Source organism: Rhagoletis pomonella, unplaced genomic scaffold (assembly GCF_013731165.1).
Source record: "Rhagoletis pomonella isolate Grant_MI unplaced genomic scaffold, Rhpom_1.0 Rhpom_scaffold_00008, whole genome shotgun sequence".
Taxonomy (NCBI): domain Eukaryota; kingdom Metazoa; phylum Arthropoda; class Insecta; order Diptera; family Tephritidae; genus Rhagoletis; species Rhagoletis pomonella.
This window is the reverse complement of record NW_023458562.1, coordinates 12,435,553-12,458,750: the sequence shown is the minus strand read 5'-3', so window position 1 is coordinate 12,458,750 and position 23,198 is coordinate 12,435,553. Positions and strand designations below refer to the sequence as shown.

Below are 23,198 nucleotides of genomic sequence, written 5' to 3'. Positions count from 1 at the left end.
AGTTCAGAACTAGAGATTTTCCCCACAGGGTAGTATTTGCTTGTCATAAACTTTATTAATGCAAATCGTTGATCCACTTAAATGCCTATTTGTCAGTTCAACCGACTGCTGCCCAGCTGCCTTCGCCGAACAATATACAATTTACTAAGATTTAGGCAAACTGTTGTGAACCGACTAAGAAGATCAAATAGTAAATGGGAAATGCTCATCTTATCATATTGGATGCTGAGCCACGCGAAAGACGCACGACTGACAATTAATAAAAATAAAATCTTAAATAAGATAGCGACTAAACTTAGTGAGATTGTCATTTGCGTTTGCGGTCGCGTTGATCCACTTAAAAGCGCACTCAACCATTCGTGAACGAATCAGTGCAATAGTAGACAGCTAAGTGTCGAATACAAGGAGCGTTAATTTAAATTGTCTGCGTCGCAAGTGCATTTGGATCACGCGCGTTTAATAGCAAATTTGTTAAGAAGATAGTAGTGCATAAAAAACCTTGACAAATCTAATAGACGCCAAGTGAAGCTTCTTCAATACAAAATGTCCGCCGAAGAGGAGCTACTCCAGCTACAACCTGACAACTTGGAAAATGGCATACCGAAGGATATTAAAACAACAGCTGAATCCGAAGCGTGTGCAACCAAGCCTAAAGAACAATGGGGCAATGAGATTGAGTTCCTATTCTCCTGCATCTCATTGTCTGTGGGTTTGGGCAACATTTGGCGCTTCCCTTATATTGCATTTCAAAATGGTGGTGGCGCTTTTGTTATTCCATATTTAATTGTTTTGCTCATTATCGGAAGACCTGTGTATTATTTGGAGATCATTTTGGGGCAATTTTCGGGTCGCGGCTGTATTAAAGCTTTCAATATGGCGCCAATTATGAAAGGTGAATTTCCAAAAAAAAAAAACATTCATAGTATTAACTGTAAATATGTATGTTAACGGCCACATTTACAGTGGCTTGTAAACTCACAATTGACAGCTAACTAGATTTTTGTACTACAATTTTATAGTTATTTTAGAGATACATATATCGTCGCTTGGCGTACAATACCTCGTATCGTAACCCATAAATTTAATGGTGATAATTATATTAGATGCTCATATTTGGCAAATTCAGTTAGAAAGCTATTCAAAAGTTTTGAAGAGAGTACTTTTTTTGTTATTTTGTGAAATTTTCTGACTACTTTATAAGTAGTATTGCAGTTGGCGTATACGAGGTATTGGACGATATATGAGTTGACGCTTCAATGTGGAAGCATTACTTAAAAGCCAAAAAAATTTTAAACTCAAGTTCAAATAGAAAAAAAGTTAGCAGATAAAAAGTATGCTGTGAAAAATATTTGGATAGGTACGAAAATGGTAAAATCAAGTTAATTCAGTAGCACAGAGTCCGAATCCTTTTTTTTCACTCAAAGACCAAAGTTATGCAGAAAAAAAGTATAGACAAAAAATAAAAGATTAAAGTCGCAGTTAAAATATATACGAAACCAACATTTTTAAAGAAAATTTTAGACAGAAAAAAAGTTTAAAAATATGAATGAATTTTGCCAGTTTTCGACTAAATAGAGAAACAAAAGAAACTTAACAAAATAGGGATGTGCGATTAATCAATTAATCAAACAAGCTGATTAATCGAAACCTGATTAGACTCTAATTTATTTTATAATTCTGAAAACTGATTAATCATAACCTTTTTGATCGGAAACCTAAATAATTGCCGTTTTTTTATAATAGGAAAAAATTTATACACATACCTATGTACATGTGTATTTTTTTAATGCCAATGAGCAACATAGTAAGATGCTCGTTTGGCATTATATTTTTGTTAATAAGAAAAATATGGTATTATATAAAAAAAAAATTCATTTGCTTTGAAAGCCAACTCGAAAGATATGAGCAAAGTTACTCAGATTTTAATTAATTTTTTATGAGTAAACATTAATTACTCAGGATCTGATTAATCAGAATGTGATTAATCACTTTTTTTCATTAATTAGGATTATGACCAATAAAAAATTGTTTAATCGATTATTCGCACATCCCTCTTAAAAAATGTTATTTTAAAAATTAAAATATACATTTGAAGAAGTACATAATTTCAGTGTAGGGAAAATCTCAGGTTTTGAAATATCACAAAAACCAGGTAATTTTCCTAACAGTAGGTCCCTGTGCTTTGTGTGACACACTGATCCGTAATCTACGACCCAAAATTAATGGTAATTTCGTTTCTTCCAAAAAATGCTACCCTTCCACTGTGCAAAATGTGTTCGGTGTTACACTCAACCCTGTAAAAGAGCATGTTTTGACCTTTTTGTCCTGGTCTAGCTCACGCATCGTTTTAAACAAACCATCTGCCCTGACAAAGCTTCAAAGCGCAGAGAATGTGTTTTTTTCTTTACAAGAGTGCGACATTTCAAGAATCGAACACAAAATTTTCTCATCGGTTTCCTTTGTTTTAGAATTGAACATGAAAAGAGAAAGGGGTAATCAAAAGGCGATAGAAGAGAAACCACCATGAGTTTACGGGTCTCGGCATTTTTTTGTGTAATTTTAGGGTCCTTAAGTGTTTTTAAACCAAACAAAAAACCGAATTCAATTCTCATGTACATATTTGAGGGTACCGTTAATTTCTTTGTGACCCAGTGATCAAAACTAAACCAAACTAGTATGGTACCAGACTTAAGGTGCCACCCCTCTGCTAAAAAATGAAAAAATTATCGAAAGCTGTTCATGTGGTCCAAAGTCATCAGGTCAGATAAATAAAAAAAAAATTCCGACGAATTGATAACGTCATCTTTCTGAAGTCGGTTAGAAAGAATAAAAAAAGTGTTAAAAATTAAGAATCAAAATTTAAAAATTTAAATTCGTTCATGTGTTTTTTGCAAGTTCTTCGATTAAGCTAAGAAAAAGTTTGAATTTTTTAAGAAAGAGTTTCTTTTTTCGGATATACTGCTTTGATTCCTTATGAAAATAATGCATGGTGATATAATGGTGCCACATTGTAACAAATTTTAACAATCGTACTGGACGTTATATAAATTTTCGAAAAAAGTCCACATCTTTAGCGGTATTCATTTTTTAATTAGAACTCTTAATTAAAAGTTTGTAAGAAAACTCTGCAGAAATTTAATATTCTCCCGTGAAAATTAGTCCGGCGATTGCAGATGGAAAGTAAAGTAACCTATTTTACACTGATTTGAATGTATATATAAAACTTATCGATAGAAGAAATAAACGGTTGAAAATGAGTTTTTTTCCAAAAATTGATTTGCATATGGTTCATCGCACGCCAAAACGCATGCGGCTCTGCCCGAAAAATGGTGCAGACCTATCGTTATTTTTAAGAGGTGAAAATTTAGGTTTTTTATGTAGAATCGAAAGCTATGTGGCGCTTATAAAAAAAAATTCATAACTAAAGGACACTAAATATGTTTCTGGGCTCGCTGATCCCGAATCTAAAGTCAGATTGAACAAATTTAAAATGGCGAATCCATATTGGATCAACGATTTTATCATGAAAAATTAAAATCGAACGTTCGAACATGGCGTATCAGTAACATATTTATCTCGTTTGAGTAACTCATTCGCCATTTTTAATTTTTAAAATGTGGTTTTAGAAACGTAATCAACAATTTTAAAAACCCGCGATTGTAAAGCGAATCTATTCGATTTTAACTCCGCCTCAGTCGGTTCGCCATTTTGAATTTTTCCGAGCTAACTTCAGATTCGTAATCAAAGACCTAAAAAAAACATCAGAGAAAAACGACTCAAGCGAATCGGATAGATTTTAATTTTTTTGTCGCCATGTGGGATTTGCCATTTTGAATTTTTTAATCAGACCCCAAATTCCCCATCACCAATCCCAAGAACTTACAAAACCGCTGTTACTTTTATCTCTTAGTGTTGGGTACTCCAGAGGCACAAAAGTTATAATCAGGGAACGGATTTTATGGAAATTGCCTTTTTTTTCTGCTAAAGAGATAGAGTATATTCGATTAAGAATGTCGACGATTTAGCTTTCCCTTTTTCCATATATACACATTTGATGTTGCCTTTTTTAAAATATTTGCCTTTTTTTGCCTTTTCTACCTTTAAAAAAGTGATTATAGCATTTACAATTTTTTTAAGATTAAAAAAATATACACACACAGTATACAGTAATCCAGATAGACAAAACAAAAAATATAAATACCCAACAAGCATTTCAGTAAATGTTTTTAAAAATAACTTAAAGTAAGTTTGCTATAATAAGCATTAAATAAGCGTTTTTAATATTAAGCTTATTAAAAGTTTTTTCAAATAAACCTTTAGTAAGTTTTGAGAGCGAATGTTTATAAATGACTTAAACTCATACATGAAATGCAAATGCTAACGACATGAAGTAAATATAACATTTTTTCAATCGTAAGTGACGTGTTTACGTTTTTTAATATATATTATTAAAAGAAAAAATTAAATAAAACCGATGCGGTAAAAAAAATCCAATCCAGGACCCGCTGCGCTAATCGGTGGAGCATTCGAGGCTTCAAATGATGAGTTCTCCTTATCCTTTCTTAGTTTAACATTCTATTAAAAATGTATTAAACTTTTTTCAGAAAAGTTCATCAATGAGAATGACAGCGATGAAGCGGAATATATAGCTGCATCGTTTTTCCAATTTGCCAATAACCGCATGTAATTGCAAGCACGCAACAAGATGTAATAATTAACTTTTTTATGCTTAATTTTTGTGTGTTATCGTGAATTTGTATGCTAAAATGTCTATTCCCTATTTATATTTTCGCGACTGTAGATGAGTCCGCCGAAAATTCGCATTTCTTTTAGTTTCTAGATGTTAAGCAATCTATGTATGGTTTTTTAATGAAATACCTTTAAATAAAGGGTTGTAAAAATGTTTATAAAAAGCTTTCTTTTGAAAATTTTAAGTAAGTTTATATTCATACGCTTATAAACAACTTTTATGAACATTTATTATAAGTTTATATTTCTACGCTTATAACCAATGTTCCTTTTCGATTATATTACGCTTACTTTCAAGCTTTTTATAAACAAAAAATCAACGTTTTGTAAGCTTAATGTTTATAATTGAAAACTTAAAAAAAACTTTCTTTAAGTTTATTTTGCTTGTTGGGTATGCTTATTTGACAATTTGTTTGAATGTATTGGTTGATATTTTTTCACAGTTGTCGTTTTCGTTAACCCAAATGAAATCCAATTTAAATATTTTCTTATAGTGAAAAATATTTTCAAGTCACATAAAATGTAATAACGAGAAAAACAAAATTCTAAGCAAATCAAGCGTGTAGCGTAAGTGATTATGACCGGATGCAGTTCCTACATAAGTCATACCGTGTTCCGAACACAACTTTCAGTGAATAATGTTGGGCTGACTTTGGAAAATTTAGGAGGTAGAACAAGTACTTACTTAGCTTAAAGGTAAAACTCTCTCATTTTCAAATAAACCACTCTTATAGTAGATACCTTAATAGCTTTAATGAAATATGTACACAAAATTATATCTCCACGTTCGAACAAATGCACGAAATTTTTATGTATTTGTCCAGCCGCTTATTCTCATTTGCAAGGAGATAATGCATAAGTTAATGCAAATAAAGACGGTTTATGCAGATAAGCGAGCCAGTTTGTCAACCGTATAAAATGTATGTACATATATACACATACTAGTAGACCCGGCGAACTTCGTCCCGCCCAAAATTTTTATATATTTTATTGAAACTTTTTGGTCCAACATTTTCACCAACAATTCACGTTTACGATTTTCATAGGCACATTTGTCTGCTAAGATTAAGGTTTGGTGGTCATTTGCCGCTTTAAATAACCTAAGGAAGGTGTTATATCCGTTCTTGAAATTCTCCAGTTGTGCGGCATTTCATAGCACGGTTATACGCAAAGCGAAATACATTTTTTCCTCTTCACTCCCTGGCGGCAACAATGACCCGGTTCTATAGTGAATGTCCTAGAAGCTTTACAGTATAGTAGGTGCCAAATCAAAATGAGTGCGAATCATTGTTCTGTACCTTAAAAGTTTGAACGCATAATAATATTGGAAAATCACTTCCATTGGGCCAATTGCAACGCAGGACCGTCGATATACTCAATGGTGCAAAAGGTCGATTTAATCTGACCTTCACGGCCCCTTTTCTCACTTGGATATTTTTAGTAATAGCTCGACTTCAGCACCACTTGGCAGCACGTTTTTGCAATAGTATTGCATACATATTTAAAACATTAGCCAAATCGGATCATAAATAAGATTTTTAGTAATAACTCAACTACAGCGCCAACTGTCGGATTAAATTGTGAAACTAAACCATCCAGAGACCCACTCAAATACACAAAAAGCTTCGTTAAAATCCGTACAACCATTTAGGAGGATTTCACTCACAAACACACCTACAGAAGAATAAAAAAATTCATTCACAGATAGCTAAAGGTCGGTAGGTTTGTAGGCCTCACACCCCTTTTCAAATAGCCCAAATTTTCTCCATGAGTATGGGCTTGATTTCAACTACATACATATTTATCTCCATACGAAGTTCCAGTACTGTAACATGAATACTTTCAGAGCTATGCAGTATAAAAATTCGATTTATATGGGATGTGCCACGCCCCCCTTTCCAACAGCTGCCCTCTTTCTTCATGAGTATGCGATTGATTTCGTATATCTCCACACCAAGTTCCAGAACTCTACCATGAACACTTCCAAATATAGGCAGTATGAAAAATTCGGTTTGTATGGAAGATGCCACGCCCCCTTTTCCAATAGTTCCAATTTTTCTCCAAGGGTATGCGATTTATTTCGTACATCTCCATACAAAACTCTAGAACTCTACCAAAAAATTTCCAGAGATAAGCAGTATGAAAAATTCGGTTTGTATGGGAGATGTCACACCCCTTTTTACAATAGCTAAAATTTTTCTCCAAGGGTATGCGATTGATTTCGTATATCTCCATACCAATTTCCAAAACTCTACCATGCACACTTTCAGAGATATGTAGCATGAGAAATTCGGTTTGTATGGGAAGTGCCACGCCACCTTTACATATAGATTTTTTTCAGCCTAAAACCATCCTTGGGACACGTGCGGCAGGTGGCAGTTTCAAAAAAATCGGTTCAGCCGCTCTCGAGCCTTGCGAAAACTAACAAACGGCTTTCTAAATATAAATTAGTTGAGATATATTATATATTATAATTATATTTTGACAGTATCCGTTCTTTCTGATTGGCGCAAAAAATTCTTGCCTAGTGACGAATTCGCCCCTTGATATGGTCGTTACTTAAAGCTATTTATATTCGAAATTGCATGAAAATTGGAAAACAGGAATCTATAAGCTTATCCAGGCAAAAAGCTACCTATGTACCGAATTTTAAGCAAATCGGACCATAAATACGATTTCTTCGAACAGATCGGTCCCTGGTCCACTTCTCGGACAAAATGGATCATATATGCTAATACATGCTAAAAAGCTATCTGCGCACCGAATTTTAAGCAAATCGGACCGTAAATTCGATTTTTTCGAATAGATCGGTCCCTGGACCACTTCCCGGAAAAAATGGGTCACATATGCTAATATATGCTAAAAAGCTACTTACGTACTAAATTTGAAGCAAATCGGACTATAATAAGATTTTTTCTAATAGACCGGTTCCTGGTCCACCTACCCGAAAAAAGTAAAATTTTAGCCTAAAACATGGTGGTTACCGAAAGCTATTTGTATTCAAAATTTCATGAAAATCGGACCAGCCGTTCGCGATATTACCTGTTACAAAAAAAAAGGGACTTCTCTTTATATAATTAGTATAGATGCATACATACATATTTATCAAAATATTCAGAATGACGAGTTGAATTGATCCAGCCGTGTCTCTTTGTAAACACGTTAACTCGAACAAAATTTAGATATTTCAACGAAAGTCAGGGCCGAAGTTGCCTTTGGTATAATTTAGGTTACTATTCCATTTTGGCGAAAGCTGTCAATAACCACGCCCACCTCCCATGTAGTAACAGTATTTTTGTATTATTATTATTTTTTACGAATTTTGCTGTTCAAATTTAGATGTCAAATATATCATTACATATATTACTTTGCATCTGTATGCTATTTAACGCAATCACTAAACATTGTCATTTCCCTCACCAATGGAAAAAGTCGACTATTGTGATGATACCAAAGCCCGGAAAGGACAAAACGCAGCCATCTTCATATAGGCCCATCAGCCTGCTACCGTGTATGTCGAAATTATTCGAAAAACTTCTTATGCCGCGCATCTCCCCACATCTGCAAGCCCGCAATATAATACCACTTCACCAATTTGGCTTCAGGGAAAAACATGGAACAATCGAGCAGGTAAATCGCATAACAACCGAACTCCGAACAGCGTTTGAAAACAGGGAATATTGCGCTGCAATATTTCTTGACGTCGCCCAGGCATTTGACCGCGTCTGGCTAGATGGTCTTATGTATAAAATACAAATGCTACTCCCACAAAGCACACACAAACTGCTTAAGTCATACCTTTTTAATCGAAAGTTTGCAGTTCGATGTAACACCACCATTTCTGAAGCCCATGCAATCGAAGCTGGAGTGCCACAAGGCAGTGTCCTTGGCCCGATGTTGTATGTCTTATACACCGCGGATATTCCTACAAACGACCGCCTGATAATGTCCACTTTTGCCGATGACACTGCCATAATCAGTCGCTCCAAGTGTCCTTTACAAGCAACTGTGCTCCTAGGCAATCATATGGAAGCTGTTGCCAATTGGCTCGCAAACTGGCGAATAAAGGTTAACGAGCAAAAATGTAAGCAAGTTACATTTACACTGAATAAGAGTAACTGTCCGCCCTTGACTTTAAACAACATACAAATACCACAAAGCAATCATGTCACTTACCTAGGGGTCCACCTGGACAGGCGACTTACTTGGCGAAACCACATAGTGGCTAAAAGGACTCATCTCAAGCTGAAGGCTAATTCTCTCCACTGGCTTATTAACTCTCGCTCACCCCTGAGTCTGGAGTATAAAGTGCTTATTTACAATACAGTTTTAAAACCGATATGGACCTATGGATGTGAGTTATGCGGAACCGCGAGCAGCAGCAACATCGAAATCCTTCGTCGTGCGCAATCTAAAATCCTTCGAACAATCACCGGTATATGCGAAATGAGAACATTCACCGCGACTTGAGAATACCAGAAGTACGAACCGAAATAGAACAACGGAAGACGAAATATGTATCGAAGCTTTTAGCGCACCCAAATCATTTAGCAAGATCTTTATTGCGTGTCAACAGGACCTCAAAACTACGTAGGAATGACTTACCAGCCCAGTCGTAATCTTTTCTTAGGGCCAGTTAAGAAAATACTCATCCCAACTAGGGGATGTAAATTAAGTGAATAGATTAAGATTCGAAAACTTATTGTTAGGCTCTTAGGCAGGGCAGATTCAATAAATAAAAAAATTAAAAAAAAAAATAAAATAAATTAAAAAATATATATTTGTGGGTACTTTTGCACCAGTCGTTACCTATGGGTTAACGACAAAAAAATCCTACACATGCACAGTATTTCATGTATTAATTTTCAAATAAGCATATTGTCAATGGTTGGTTTACTGTATACTGTGTATACACATGCCCATGATACAATAATTTTTAGAAGGTAGTTTCACTTCCTCTTCTTATCCGCCATGTTAGCTATCTGACAGAAAACGTGTTTCGTATTTTTTGTTGTACCAACTTTTTCAAAAAAAAAAATCCAGCTTTTGACGTTGGAAAAATAAAACAAAGAAAAGCCAAACATATAAGTAGAGAAATTTTCGAATATTTTGTAATAATTTTCTTCATAAAAAATTAACTGCTGCTTTCGTGGATATTGCAACACACGGAATAGATGTAAGGACACAGCTATAAGAGCCACCGCACACCACAGACTTTATCGGCCGCCTATTTAAATGATAGGGCTCGCTTGAAATATGTACATGAAGATGTATGGAGGTGCGCACACTACACCAGCTTAATCGCTCTGACCAATAAGTTGTGGTGCAATGGAAAGACTAGCGAGCATATCTAAATTGGCGGCCGATAAAGTCCGCGGTGTGCGATGGATCTAATCCATTATAAACAAGAAATATTGCTGTTATATTTTCATTTTTATGATTTTTATTCATGTGATTAGCAGTGGCAAAAATGTATGTATAAAATACGTATATTTATATTAAAAATTAAGTGATCAGTTATGAAACATGTAAATCTTTACATGTTCTGTTAAAAAATATCTAAAATAACAAGCGATAATCCCCAAGTTCTATATCGTAGCAGTGGCCACATTGCGTGTTTGTCACAGACACGGTTTATGTCAAAAATTTTGAAGTGAAACTACCTTCTAAAAATTATTTTATCATGCACATGCCCATGCGGCTTATAGAAGCGCAGGGACCTCTTGCCAATTCGTGTTGGAAAAATTCAAAGCCGTTTTCTCAGCTAACGTAGGGTTGAAGACAATAAGGGGTGTGGATAAAATTGTAATGTATTCCTGATAATATGAACGTTTCAAACGTTCCATATTTAAGTTGGGCTCCACTTGTCGAGCGCACATTTAGTACATTTAAGGCTTTTCTCCGCGAAAATCGAATGAAAATGCTGCCAGAAAACTTCAAAATGCATCTTGTGGTTCAACGTTACTACAACTCGAAAGGATAAAATAGTCAAAGATTCAAAGTACAAATTTTTTATATAATGAAACTAGTTCATAGTTTTTCTCTTTTTACTTGTAATATAAACATTTCTAAAATAAATAAATTTTTTGATTGTTCTTCGTATTTTGTCTTTTTTTAGTGCCTTATATTGTTTTTTTTTGCAATACCTAGTGCCTTTTCCTGCCTTTTTCGCTATTTTGTTTTGCCTTTTTTCAATACCTAGTGCCTTTTCCTGCCTTTTTCGCTATTTTATTTGGCCTTTTCCAGCCTATTTCGTTATTTTATTTTGCCTTTTTTATAGGTTTTTAGGTCCTAAAAATCCGTTCCCTGGTTATAATACAAAATCTAGTTTACTGTTAGTTTAGACGCCATACTGCTTCTAATAGAGGACAGCCATGCACTTTTTAGTGAAAATTAGTACTTGAATTTTCCGTCTGTAATATTTATGGTCATAAATCAAAAAAAAAAAGACGAAAAATTTGCGTAATTGATTTATTTCAAAGCATACCTCCCTTACAAACGTAATGTCAAAAATGCCTTAAAATGTCATAAAAAGCACACCAATGAATATATGACTCCGATTTTGTCCACATATTTTTAGTAACGTTATGTGTGAACCGTCAATAATTTGACGTAGTCGGTTTATTTGGTTGTATGGGTGGTACATACAAACCTAACCTCTTAAACGCCTTCAAAGGGTCGTAAAAATCGGACTAATGAACATTTCATTCCGAAATTTTGCCTATATGTTAGTAATAATATATAAAATAAAACGGTTTATCCGGTTTTTATTAATTTGAAAATGGGGAACCGGTTTTTTTTAGATTGCCATTTTTTGAATAACTCGGAAACGGGTTTTAGAAAAAAAACCGAACAATTGAACACCTTACTAATTACTTGTGGTAGAAGCAAAGCGGGTCTTTCGGAAACCCACATTTCGGACATGTCAAGAGTGCTTGTAGTAAAAGGCACCTGTCTCGCTAAAGAATCTTTATGGTGTTTATTTTGCCGTGGCCCGCTAGCAACGCTACTTCTCATTTTCGTTTTTACTTCGTAGATAGTTATTCGCGTTTCTTTTCTGATACTTTGCAGGCATTGCCGCTGGTCAAGTACTCGCCACTGGCGCCTCCATCACCTACTACTCCAGCATAATGGCATTGACTTTACGTTTTTTGATAGCCTCCTTTTCGAAGGTGTTACCCTGGAGTTATTGTCGCGAGGAGTGGGGTGATATTTGCCTGAATGAAACGAATTCAGCAGCGAATTCCTCACAAAATATAAGCTTAGTACAAGAGCGGCAAACGAAAATGTCAGCAGCGGAATTGTATTTTCAGTAAGTATAAATTTATAAATATGTAGTACTTATGAAGTACATTTTTTAACAGAAACATTTACTTTGTCGAGCGTAAAAAAAAGATAAGTAAATTTAAAATAATTTTCCGATGTTTTGACTTTATGTATTTACCTTTTCACTTTGTTTTTAAAGAAAAGAAATTTTGCACGAACAAGAAGACATTTTTAGCGGACTTGGTACGCCAAATTGGGAGTTGGTAGGCTGCTTAGCTGTGGCCTGGGTTATAATTGGTGGAGTACTGATAAGAGGTAAGAATCTTAATAGTATAAATATGCTAATCTCTTTAGCACGAGAAATGGAAAACTTAAAAGCAAATTGCATACAGAATTTTTATAATTGTTTTTTAGACTGGAAAACTTTCGAGGCTTTCAATTTTCTAAGGATTTTTCGATTAAGGGAATGCTCCTTAAGTTTCAAAAATATACGAACTCAAATTTAGGAATTGGCTAAAAGTCTCGTGAGTTAGAAAATTTAATTGAACTGTCAGAATTTACATTAAATTAAACAGATTAGCAAACTGAAAATGAGAAGAAAAGTAATATTTCAGAAATCGCCATTAAAATAATTTCAAATTGTAGAATATTACACACTTAATAGCATGATAAAAACCATGATACAAAAAAGAAGGTAGTTCCATTTAATGACATTCGTTGTTGTTGCTAACCATTTGACTTTTAATAAAATTATGACATTTCATCAAATTCATGATACCTTATCACTAGAAGAAATATTTTTTTTTTTTTAAAGCAGAAGATTTTATCAGTACATTCAAAGATGTGGAATATGATGGACTTGAAAATTATGCCGGCTACATAATTTCGAAAATGGGGTTGAGGCCAAGGTTTCAGAACGCATGAAGAAAGTGATCAAAATTATACTTACATATCGTCGTTTAAAGTACAAAACCGCGTATCGTCGTTCTGCAAAACCGCGTAACTGACATTTTTTGCCAAAGATTGGATTTGCTCACACAAGCTCTTGGCTCAAGTTTTATCCATTCGTCCTGAAATATACTAGCCAGAAATGCGATTGCTTTATAAAAAAGAGAACAATTTTGAAATATGAGTGTTATTACTCTCTGGAAAATAATTTATGCAACCTCGTATACGCAGTTTTGCATTTTGTTGATACGCGGTTTTCAAGTTTTCTGTTCAAGCCGACTTCAGGTTTTTCGCATACATTAGAAACTTTAAGATCAAAATTTTTGAAAGCTAATTGTTTGCAAAATCGTATGAGAAATATAAAAGTATATTTGAACCAAAATATAAAAAGGTTTTATTTGGGAAGAACATTCGTTAGAATTAGATTTTTAGATCGCAAGATTGCATTCAAAATAAGAAAACGAAAAAAAAAGCATAATGCGCGCGTGGTTTTTATTATAAAATAAAAAGAACAATTACGATGAAGGCTTCTTTAATAGCCTATATTTTATATTTTTTTAATGAAAATAGTGCGAGTTACGTAAGTAAAAAATACCAAGCACTGATAATGGTTTTTGATTTTAAATATTATTACATTGGTATAAATATGGGAAGGAAAATACTCCGATTTATTGTTTTATTATCATCAAAGTGGCAGGCCGAGACTCACAATTTATGAAACTTCCAAACATTTTATTATCCGTCAAAAGTTGTTTATTGAAACTACCTTCTTTTTTGTATCATGATAAAAACATAGCAAGGTAGAACCGTTCTCTCAATTTGTCGGCCATGATTTTTTTTTTTGAAGTTTGCCAACATTTTAAAATCATATAAAAGTGAAAATAAAAAATTGAAATTGTTTGTAAGTAAATTTAAAAATTAGATTGTTTGGAAACGTCAAGAATTTTAAAAGTGACTCTCAGCGGTTCTACCTTACTATATTTTTATCATGCTTAATAGCATGATACAATAATTTTTATAAGGTAGTTTCACTTCTTCTTCTTATCCGCCATGTTAGCTATCTGACAGAAAACGTATTTCGTATTTTTTGTTGTACCAACTTAAAAAAAAAAAATCCAGCTTTTGACGTTGGAAAAATAAATAATAATTTTCGAATATTTTTTAATAATTTGCTTCATAAAAAATTAACTGCTGCTTTCGTGGATATTGCAACACACGGATTAGATGTAAGGATACAGCTATAAGAGCCACCGCATACCACAGACTTTATCGGCCGCCTATTTAAATAGTAGAGCTCGCTTTAAATATGTACATGAAGATGTATGGAGGTGCGCACACTACACCAGTTTAATCGCTCCGAGAAATAAGTTGTGTTGCAATGGAAAGACTAGCGAGCCCATCTAAATCGGCGGCCGATAAAGTCCGTGGTGTGCGATGGATCTAATCCATTATAAACAAGAAATATTGCCGTTATATTTTCATTTTTATGATTTTTATTCATGTGATTAGCAGTGGCAAAAATTTATGTATTAAATACGTATATTTATATTAAAAATTAAGTGATCAGTTATGAAACATATAAATCTTTACATGTTCTGTTAAAAAATATCTGAAATAACAAGCGAAAATCCCCAAGTTCTATATCGTAGCAGTGGCCACATTGCGTGTTTGTCACAGACAAGGTTTATGTCAAAAATTTTGAAGTGAAACTACCTTCTAAAAATTATTGTATCATGCTTAATAGTATGGCTTTTGATATTTTGAGAAGAAACCCTGATAAATCTTGCTTTTTACTATTTACATACATACATAATAGATTGGCGCTTACATTTTTAAGTGTTTGGCCGAGCTTTTCCTCCAATTTGTGGTGTGCGCCTTGATGTTGTTATACAAGTAAAGGCACCTACAGTTTTATGCCGCTTCTGAACGGCAAATGGATTTTATGAGAAGCTTTTTCAAGACAAAAATACAACAAAAAAATTTACTAAGAACTTTTTATTTTTGAGGTAAAATGGAACCTTGGTACGGTCTGTGCTGTCTGGTTTCCCACTTTAAAAAATATTATAAATGAAATTAAATACATGTACATACATATGAGCCGTTCTTTTTTAGGTGGTATAAGTAATTTTATTATTTGTAATTGTTATTTTTGATATTTGTAATAATATGTTGAATGAAGCACTATTTAAAGCTCAGGAAATCATTTCCAAGATTTACTTTATTGTAAGAAGAGAGAAATTCAACGAAGAAAAAATTCAACACATTTTGCAAAAAAAAATTTCAAAATTCAACGGAAATTGCACTTTATTTACTTTGAAACTTGCACTTTATTATATTGAAATTGAATTGGCTACAAAACTGCATACCCGAAAATTTTTTAAAAAATCTGATTTAAAAATTTTAACATGTGTGGAATTTTTGTGAATTTTATATAATTTGCATATATGTATGTAATACTTCTATATTGGCAGTAAGCTAACTTCTCAATGTGTAAGCATTCCGAAATCAAAGCGAGACAGTCTAGTACCGTTTTTGTCAATGTATTGTGTACTTGAGTGCCGTTTTTGTATGTGTGTTGTGTACATGTTTATTTATAAACGTATGTGCTCCTTTTCTTTCGTACGTGTTTATTGATATATCTGTACTGTAGTGTTTTCGGACGGTACTAGCTCTTACTGCCAATACAGGAGTATTACATATATGATAATTTGTGAGAATTTAATTTATATAATTTATGGTATACAATGAACCTTATTTTATTAAAAATTTATTGAAAAAGAATTTCCATGAACGACATTGCGAATATTATATTAGAACAAGGAGTATGCTAACTTCTGACTCTGACTGTATATACAAACAAACAAAGCAAGTTAAATAAAAGCTTGTAAAATCGTTTATTTTTTTTAACTATTTTAATAATTCGCGTTGATTAACGTTTGCCAATACATATTTTTACATGATATATAAAAAAAATGGACCACTTTAAAAATGCTCATATGTATGTACATTAGGGTGTTATTTTCCAACTTTTGCTCACAAAGCAAGACTCACCCTCGATAGGTTCATTTGGACATAGAAATGGGCTCCTCGAAAAATTTTCAAAATCGGGTGAAAAGAGTCCTAAAGTTACGAAAAAAATTCTATATAACTTCCAAACCTGACGAGATATGAAATTGGCGTAGCCATAAATGAAAATACTGGATTACAGGCTATTTAAAATTTAATGTATTAGCGCACATACATATGTAACTTTAGGGCTTTTGGGGCACGTCTGTCAGTTATCGGACCAATTATTTTCATGATCAAACAAACCTATATACGGGGAGTCTTGCTTAGTAGCTTACACAAAAATGGTCTTATTAAAGTTGTAATAGCTATGACCAATAAATTATTTTCCTCAACCCACTTTTAATTGAACACAGGTGTTAAAAGTTCTGGAAAAGCTGCTTATTTTCTTGGTGTATTCCCCTATGTGGTGCTACTGATATTGCTGTTACGCGCTGTAACGCTACCCGGCGCTATGGATGGTATAATTTACTTTTTCAAACCGCAATGGTCTGAGCTGTTAAATCCGTTGGTAATTGGTGGTTTATTTTATGTGTATTTATTATTATTATTATTTTTGCATTGTATTTTACAAATGAATTTGTAACGGGCGACGAGGCCATTATGCACCGGTGTTAGTTTAGGTAATGATGTTTCGTCTAACAAGTTGTGGCTGTATAGCATTCTTTCGATGTGTGTTTATGTTTTATGTTAGTTGGGTTTCATATTCTCCAACATAAAAGTATCCCGTAACTTACCAGTAACCAAATTTCAGAGAGTAAGTCAACATTTGATCTCAGTTAGAGAAACGTTATTAGGAAATTGCTTCGGAAAATAACAAATCAATCAGCAGTTCATAAAACTTGCAACTTCTTGTTAGTTTTGCGTTTTCGTACTTTCTTGCATGTTTCTCTCACTAGAGCAAATATGGTCTTACTCTCAGAAATTTGGTTATTGGCAAATAATTGAATAGTTTTTTACTGGAGAATATGAATATATCGTCGTCCCCTTATGCCAGAAACATGAATGTGTAAAAATTAAAATTTTGGGAAATCAAGTTCGAAAGTTTTTTTTTTTAGACTTAACTCTACATTCATGTACGCATGGAATTTTGGGTTTTGGTATAACATAGAACATCCAAAGGTTAATCAAGTCAACCGAATAATTCAAAATAGGTAAGTTTGCACATTCATGCTTCTGGCATAAGGGTGACGCCTCCAAACCATACAATGCTAAGTCTGAGTAAGTCTAATACTGTGTTTACATGGGGCGATTTTACAGACAACTTTTAGTTGAAAGCAACAATCGCCTAGTGTGAACGGCATTTCAACTAATCTCTTCCAATGGTATGGTTTGGAGGCATCGATATGTAGTAGCTTATGCAACTGTACGAGTTTAAGTTACTCATACGTAGTGGCGTCGTTTTATTTAAAATGCTAGAGTCGCAGGGATTTCGATTTTTGATCGGAAAAACGCAACAAAAACTTCAAAAACCTTGTAACTTATGAGATTGCTAGCGGGTTGCCGAAAAGACTTTTATACATACATATGTATATGCAAATATGTATAAGTTGCGATACCGTACGAGTCCGAACTAGTCAGATTTTACTGGAAATCGATCCCGTACTCGGTTCTCTGGTAAATGAGAGGACAAATAAGATAGTAAAAAAAACATTATCTCTCAATCAGAAATTACCAGGTTTAGGCCGAAGAGTATTTGCTGGTAAATACTGGTAAATGTGTCAAAGATCAGCTGTAAAGTGTATTAAGCGACCAAACTGTAAACAAAAGAAAGGTGCACTCTGCCAATGTGTTGAAAGATATTTAGTTACTTGTTTGATTGGATTCTAATGAAGTTGTAAGTATTTTTAGTTATTTACAAGTGTGAGCGAGTGTATTTACATACAAAATAAGCAAAATTTTACAAGCAAAATTTGGAGCGAATTTTTATTTTATTACAGACTAAAATTAATCCGAGGAATACGGGATTAGTCGATTTTTGGATCGATAAAAATAAATATTGAATTGGAAAGTAAGTCTAAAAAATAAATGCACCAATTGAAATCGATTCATATACATATATATGTACATAAGTATGTACCTCACTTATATAGCACATTACTTTTCTTCAAAAACTGGTAGACATTATAGTAACCTCGTAATTACTCATTAACCGACTTCACCAAAAGGAGAAAGGTTATCAATTTGTCCGAATGTTTATTTTTTATTTTTCTTATTTCTATTTTTTTTTATGTATGTTACCGCATAACTTTGGACCACGTTAACCGATTTCTATAATTCTTTTTAGGAAAAGTGTTGCCTCAGAGGTGGTCCCGTATTAATTTGGTTTAACTCCGTTCGTCGGATCATGAAGAAATTAACGATAATCTTACATTTTTATATGAGAATTGAAGTCGGTTTTGTTTTTTGCTAAAAAATTACGTTTTTTTTTTAATTTGAGTAGTCCACTTGCAAAGTGCGCTATGAAAAATTTTTTCGATTTTTAGTTTTTGGTGGATTACGTACCAGTATTTAAAGTAGTTGCATGTCCACTAACAACACAGTGCAAAATCTTTTTACATTCTGAAAAAAATAGCATCAAATGTTAACTCTTCTTCCAAAAGTCGCAATCATACTTATTTATAATCTTTCAAAAGTATGCATCTTCTGATGAACTTAGAAAACTGCTTTAAGTCGTAGAGACTGTTAATATTAGCTCTGATCCAATACTTTTCGTGAAAAATCCTGTAAAACTGTCAAACAGCAAAATTACTCTCTGAAGTGAGAGTAAAAAGTGAGTAACAACAAAAAGTACGGGAACAAAAAAAAACATTTTTCCTGTAAAAACGTCAACCATGGTTGAGCAGTGATTGCTTGACACTTTTCATGATTTCGGGTAAAATCTTGCAACTTCATTCTCTACACAACTCTCCAAAAGTCGCTCTCATTTACAGGATTTTGGAGTACGGGAACATTTTTCCTGTAACTTCCTGCAAGTTCGTGTAAAATCCTGTAAGTTCATAGAGTACTGGATCAGAGCTATTATCTTATGTCATGTTATGTTTTGTTACAATTTTATAAGGCTTTTATTTATCCAAACTTTCAGGTAATAATAAAAAAGATTCAATTTAAATGTTACTTGTTGTCGTAGTCGTTTTTTCAAATTTATGGCGTTCTATTATAAAATCACATAACGCTGTTTGCAAGTGGACTACTCATTTGGTCTAGTATCGCGACAATAAGTTGACGCCGCCCTCTGTCAATTCCGCGTCGCCTTTGTGTATTGGCTTCATTTCAAGTTTCCATTTCTTTAAAATGAAGGTTCCCGCATACAAGTGAAGATATATGTAAGCCCGTTTTTTGGAGAAAAACAATGTGCCCTTTTCAAGTGAAGCGGGCTATATTTAGGGCATTCTACTTCCTCTCTTGACCTTCATTATCAGGCCGATTCTGAATAGAAACTCCCCGGGAGTTTTTCTTTTTTCCCTTTCCTCCTATCATGAATAAAAATTCGCTGAGGTTTTTTATATTAAATGGCGTAGTTGAGCTGTCCAAAAGGTGTCAAAACGCTCTTTCCAAGTTCGAATTTCCTCCTCCCAAATATTCGGGGAAAATGCTAATCCCTGGGAGTTAGTTATTGGAGTATTTGTTTCTCGGGCGAAACAAATTCTCGGAGAACGAACTCCTCGGGATTATTCAGAATTGGGCTGTATATATTTTACTGTATGCATTTTAATTTTTAACTCATGTAGGTCTGGTATGCCGCAGTCACACAGGTCTTCTTCTCATTAGCCATTTGTTTTGGCACTTTAATCACTTATGCCTCGTACAACAATTTTTCACGCAATGTTTACAAGTGAGTTTGCACAAAAGATATGCAATTAAATGTTTTATTCACCTACCTTCAATACTTTGCTTCAACTCCAACCATTTTCCACTCACTCCACCACGCAGAGATATTGTCATAATCACCACCATGGATTCCTGTTCATCCATCATTGCTGGCTGTATTACATTCGGCATACTTGGTAATTTGGCCTTCAAAACTGGCGCACCGGACGTTGCTAGCGTTGTAAAAGGTGGTTCTGGCTTGGCATTCATCTCGTATCCCGATGCCATTGCCAAATTCGAATTCATTCCACAAGTACGTATCGATGTGCACATGCGCCCAAATGGCGCCTTAAAACAAAACTACCTAAAAGGCATTCGCGGTTCTTTTCTTTTTGATGTTATTCGTATTAGGCATCGGCAGCACGGTCGGCATGGGCTCCTGTATAGTGCGCGTAATACGTGATCGTTGGGTGCGTGCGCCAAATTGGGCACTGGCATTGAGCTTAGCTGTGTTGGGTTTTGCTGTGAGCATTGTTTACATGACACCTGGTGGACAATTCGTCTTGAATCTGGTGGATTTCTATGGTGTCTCGTTTACGGCACTAATTTTAGCAATTGGCGAGCTGCTGGCTGTCGGTTGGGTGTATGGTAAGCGTTGGCAGTGGTTTGAGGAGAATTCAACATTGCTAAGAGACTCTGTTAATTTACAGGAGTGAAGCGGTTCTGTGCCGATATCGAATTTATGGTTGGTTTGAAGACTGGTATTTATTGGCGCATATGCTGGGGCGTTATTACACCCGGCCTCATGTTGGCTGTGCTGATTTACACGCTAATAGATTTGAAGCCGTTGACTTATAAAAATGTCGTTTATCCGGGTATAGCACATGGTAAGGACAGGTGTAAAGGCTGCCAAAAATATTTGATATGTAGTTATATAAAATCTTTATTTTGAGCAGCTTTTGGTTGGTGCTTGTCTGCTATTGGACTATTACAAATACCAGGTTGGGCTTTGTATAGCATTTGCAAGCAAACGAAACGCACTGGTTTGCTGAAGGTAAACAGGGCACTTATCCTCACTTAGTAGTAAAATTATTATTTTTTTCTTTTTATTGCTTTATGCTTCGTCGCTTTAAAAGGTGATTTCTGCTGCCTCGCCCACAAAAAATTGGGGTCCTTTGGAGACGAAGAAGTGCGAAGAGTACGTAAATCATCGTCGGAAATTAGAACTGAAAACAAAGCAAAGAACAATTTTACAAAAAGCTTATGATAATATATTTGGCTAAGTTACCTTTTTATTTTTTATTATTTATGAAGTCTTGCAGTGTTTACTTAGCATTTTACTATCTTTTATGTAATGAAATATAAAAAATGTTGAATGAACAAAGTAACTATTTTAGAAATAAATACGGAATTCCAACGCCAAAATAGCGAAAATATACATAAATATTTAAACTAGAAATTAAGAAATATGCATGGAAATTATTCAGAATCTCGCAGTCTGTGGTGATTGTTTATTTTATTTCGCCCATGTATGCAGTCTCTTAGTCTCCGTTTTCTCTTTTAGTTGCTATGCTGCGCATTCGCTTTGGTCTGTTCTGCTATTGCTGCTTCCGCTGTGTAAATGCGTTTCGTAACCAAATAGTCGCGCATGATTTTGAAAAACGTAAATTGGTTTGTGAGCGTTACAAAGCTCAGCGACAACACAAAATGCCATTCGACGGCATAATATAAAACTATTATACCTGCGAGAACATTGGCTGCTTGGAGACCCGTGAGTACCATGTATATAATGGATGGATTGCGGAAGAGTTTCTATAGCAAAAGGCAAGGAAAGTAAAAACGTATTCTTGAATTTAAAAACATCATTTACTCACATAAAATCTAGAATGACTAGAATTTCCTGGCAATGCAACAGTTACTGGACTTAGACAGCTGAATAACTCTCCATTATGCTTCACCACACTGCCCTGGACCCATACGCTGTTAAGTTTCCATGAAGCAGCTGTGGCAGTAGACGCACCACCGCCACCACTACAACTACCAATGCCACGTACATCCATTCGCGACCAGTAACCTAAGTGTAACGATGCGCGATGTAATATATCGCTATACTTTGACGGAAAACCAAATGCTGCTGCCATGGTAAGACAACTTATCCAAAAGTAAAATGCATTCTGATATGCCCAGATAACGTTGTAGTAGATGGAAACAGTAAAGAAACAGGGAACAAGGCCTACGTAGTAAGCATTCAACATCGAGGTGAAGAAAATTTGCTTGAATCGTATGTTGAAATCATTCCGTAGTACATCAATTTCATCGCGTATGGTATCAGGACTGCTGGAGCAGCAATGCATTGGCATCCCATTGAAGTAGGCACCTTCAACTTCGCACGAGCTGCGTAAAAATGATTCGATTTGAAAGCCAAATACGAGCACGTAAATGACGAGACTATGGGTTGATAATAGAAAGTTTACTATAAAAGACTGTCGTTTAGTTAGAACTACGTACTTACGGGTAGATGAGCAAAAATACGGGTATAAAGGAGTGTTTTATGTAAATTTTAAAAACACAAAAGCCAAGTAGTATTGCAAACCAGCTAATAAAACTGTATTTAATAAAAACTCTATACAGGCGGCGGTATTTGCTGTTAAAGCTGTGTAGCAAATCCTGGCCGCGTATAAGAAAACAATAAATGAAACGCCGCGACATCAGCAATACGATGAACGCTACCAAGTATGGTTCAATGAGATGAACATTCTGTAAAAAAAAAAAAACTGGTAAACTCTGAGCATAATTTAATATGTATTCTTTTCTTATGTTGACTTGGTTTGCGCACTTACAACTGTATGCTTTATATAAGATTCCGGCATCCACCATAGCGTGCGGTAAATGTTAATAAATTGCATTGCGGAGGCAAAGGTTGTGAAAAGAAACATCACCAGCTCATTGATAAGTTCTGAACTGCCGGAAAACTCAGGAAATGGTATGTGCTTTGGCATTGGGGTGGCATCAATATTGCTGTAACCACCGCAACTGCTGTTCCGTCTACTTGTGCCGCAACCACTACCGGTCCTTGCTTCATGTGGATTTTCCGTGCCCATTTTTCAATACAAATTTCTCGGTTCAAAACTTTATAAATATTGTTTCATATTTTTCACAATTAAACATTACTTATTTTTTACAATTAATCGGAAGCCAAATAATTATTTTTCTCCCGCTCGTAATTTGCCGAATTTATTTAGTAAATAAAGAAAGGCGAATTGGGTCTTCGGCGAATTTAAACATATGGCATAAGTCAAGGCGAATTTAACGTAAAACCATATGCGCCATCTGCCGGTCGAGTCTGAAGTACAAACGGA

General features: G+C 34.5%; 2 protein-coding genes across 2 annotated transcripts; one reads left to right on the top strand and one right to left on the bottom strand.

Moving 5' to 3' along the window:
* LOC118744205 (sodium-dependent nutrient amino acid transporter 1) lies at positions 1-21,262 on the top strand. The gene is made up of 10 exons (XM_036477052.1): positions 1-892; positions 11,821-12,061; positions 12,215-12,330; positions 16,386-16,540; positions 19,761-19,864; positions 19,963-20,152; positions 20,211-20,487; positions 20,550-20,726; positions 20,796-20,893; positions 20,976-21,262. The coding sequence occupies exons 1-10, from the start codon at positions 544-546 to the stop codon at positions 21,120-21,122; spliced, it is 1,854 nt and encodes a 617-aa protein (XP_036332945.1). The 5' UTR covers positions 1-543; the 3' UTR covers positions 21,123-21,262.
* Positions 21,114-23,169, bottom strand: LOC118744207 (transmembrane protein 39A-A). The gene is made up of 4 exons (XM_036477054.1): positions 22,680-23,169; positions 22,352-22,596; positions 21,714-22,287; positions 21,114-21,651 (listed from the first exon to the last, which is right to left on the bottom strand). Exons 1-4 carry the CDS (start codon positions 22,938-22,940, stop codon positions 21,400-21,402), a joined length of 1,332 nt encoding a protein of 443 aa, XP_036332947.1. The 5' UTR covers positions 22,941-23,169; the 3' UTR covers positions 21,114-21,399.
* Positions 23,170-23,198: the final 29 nt, after the last annotated feature.

Coding starts and splice junctions, on each gene's coding strand:
- LOC118744205 (XM_036477052.1), top strand. CDS start 544: ATGTCCGCCGAAGAGGAGCTACTCCAGCTACAACCTGACAACTTGGAA. Junction 16,541..19,760: donor CTGAGCTGTTAAATCCGTTG/GTAATTGGTGGT, acceptor TAACTCATGTAG/GTCTGGTATGCCGCAGTCAC. Junction 20,153..20,210: donor AATTCGAATTCATTCCACAA/GTACGTATCGAT, acceptor ACTACCTAAAAG/GCATTCGCGGTTCTTTTCTT.
- LOC118744207 (XM_036477054.1), bottom strand. CDS start 22,940: ATGGGCACGGAAAATCCACATGAAGCAAGGACCGGTAGTGGTTGCGGC. Junction 22,597..22,679: donor CTTATATAAAGCATACAGTT/GTAAGTGCGCAA, acceptor TTTTTTTTACAG/AATGTTCATCTCATTGAACC. Junction 21,652..21,713: donor CTAGTCATTCTAGATTTTAT/GTGAGTAAATGA, acceptor CTTTTGCTATAG/AAACTCTTCCGCAATCCATC.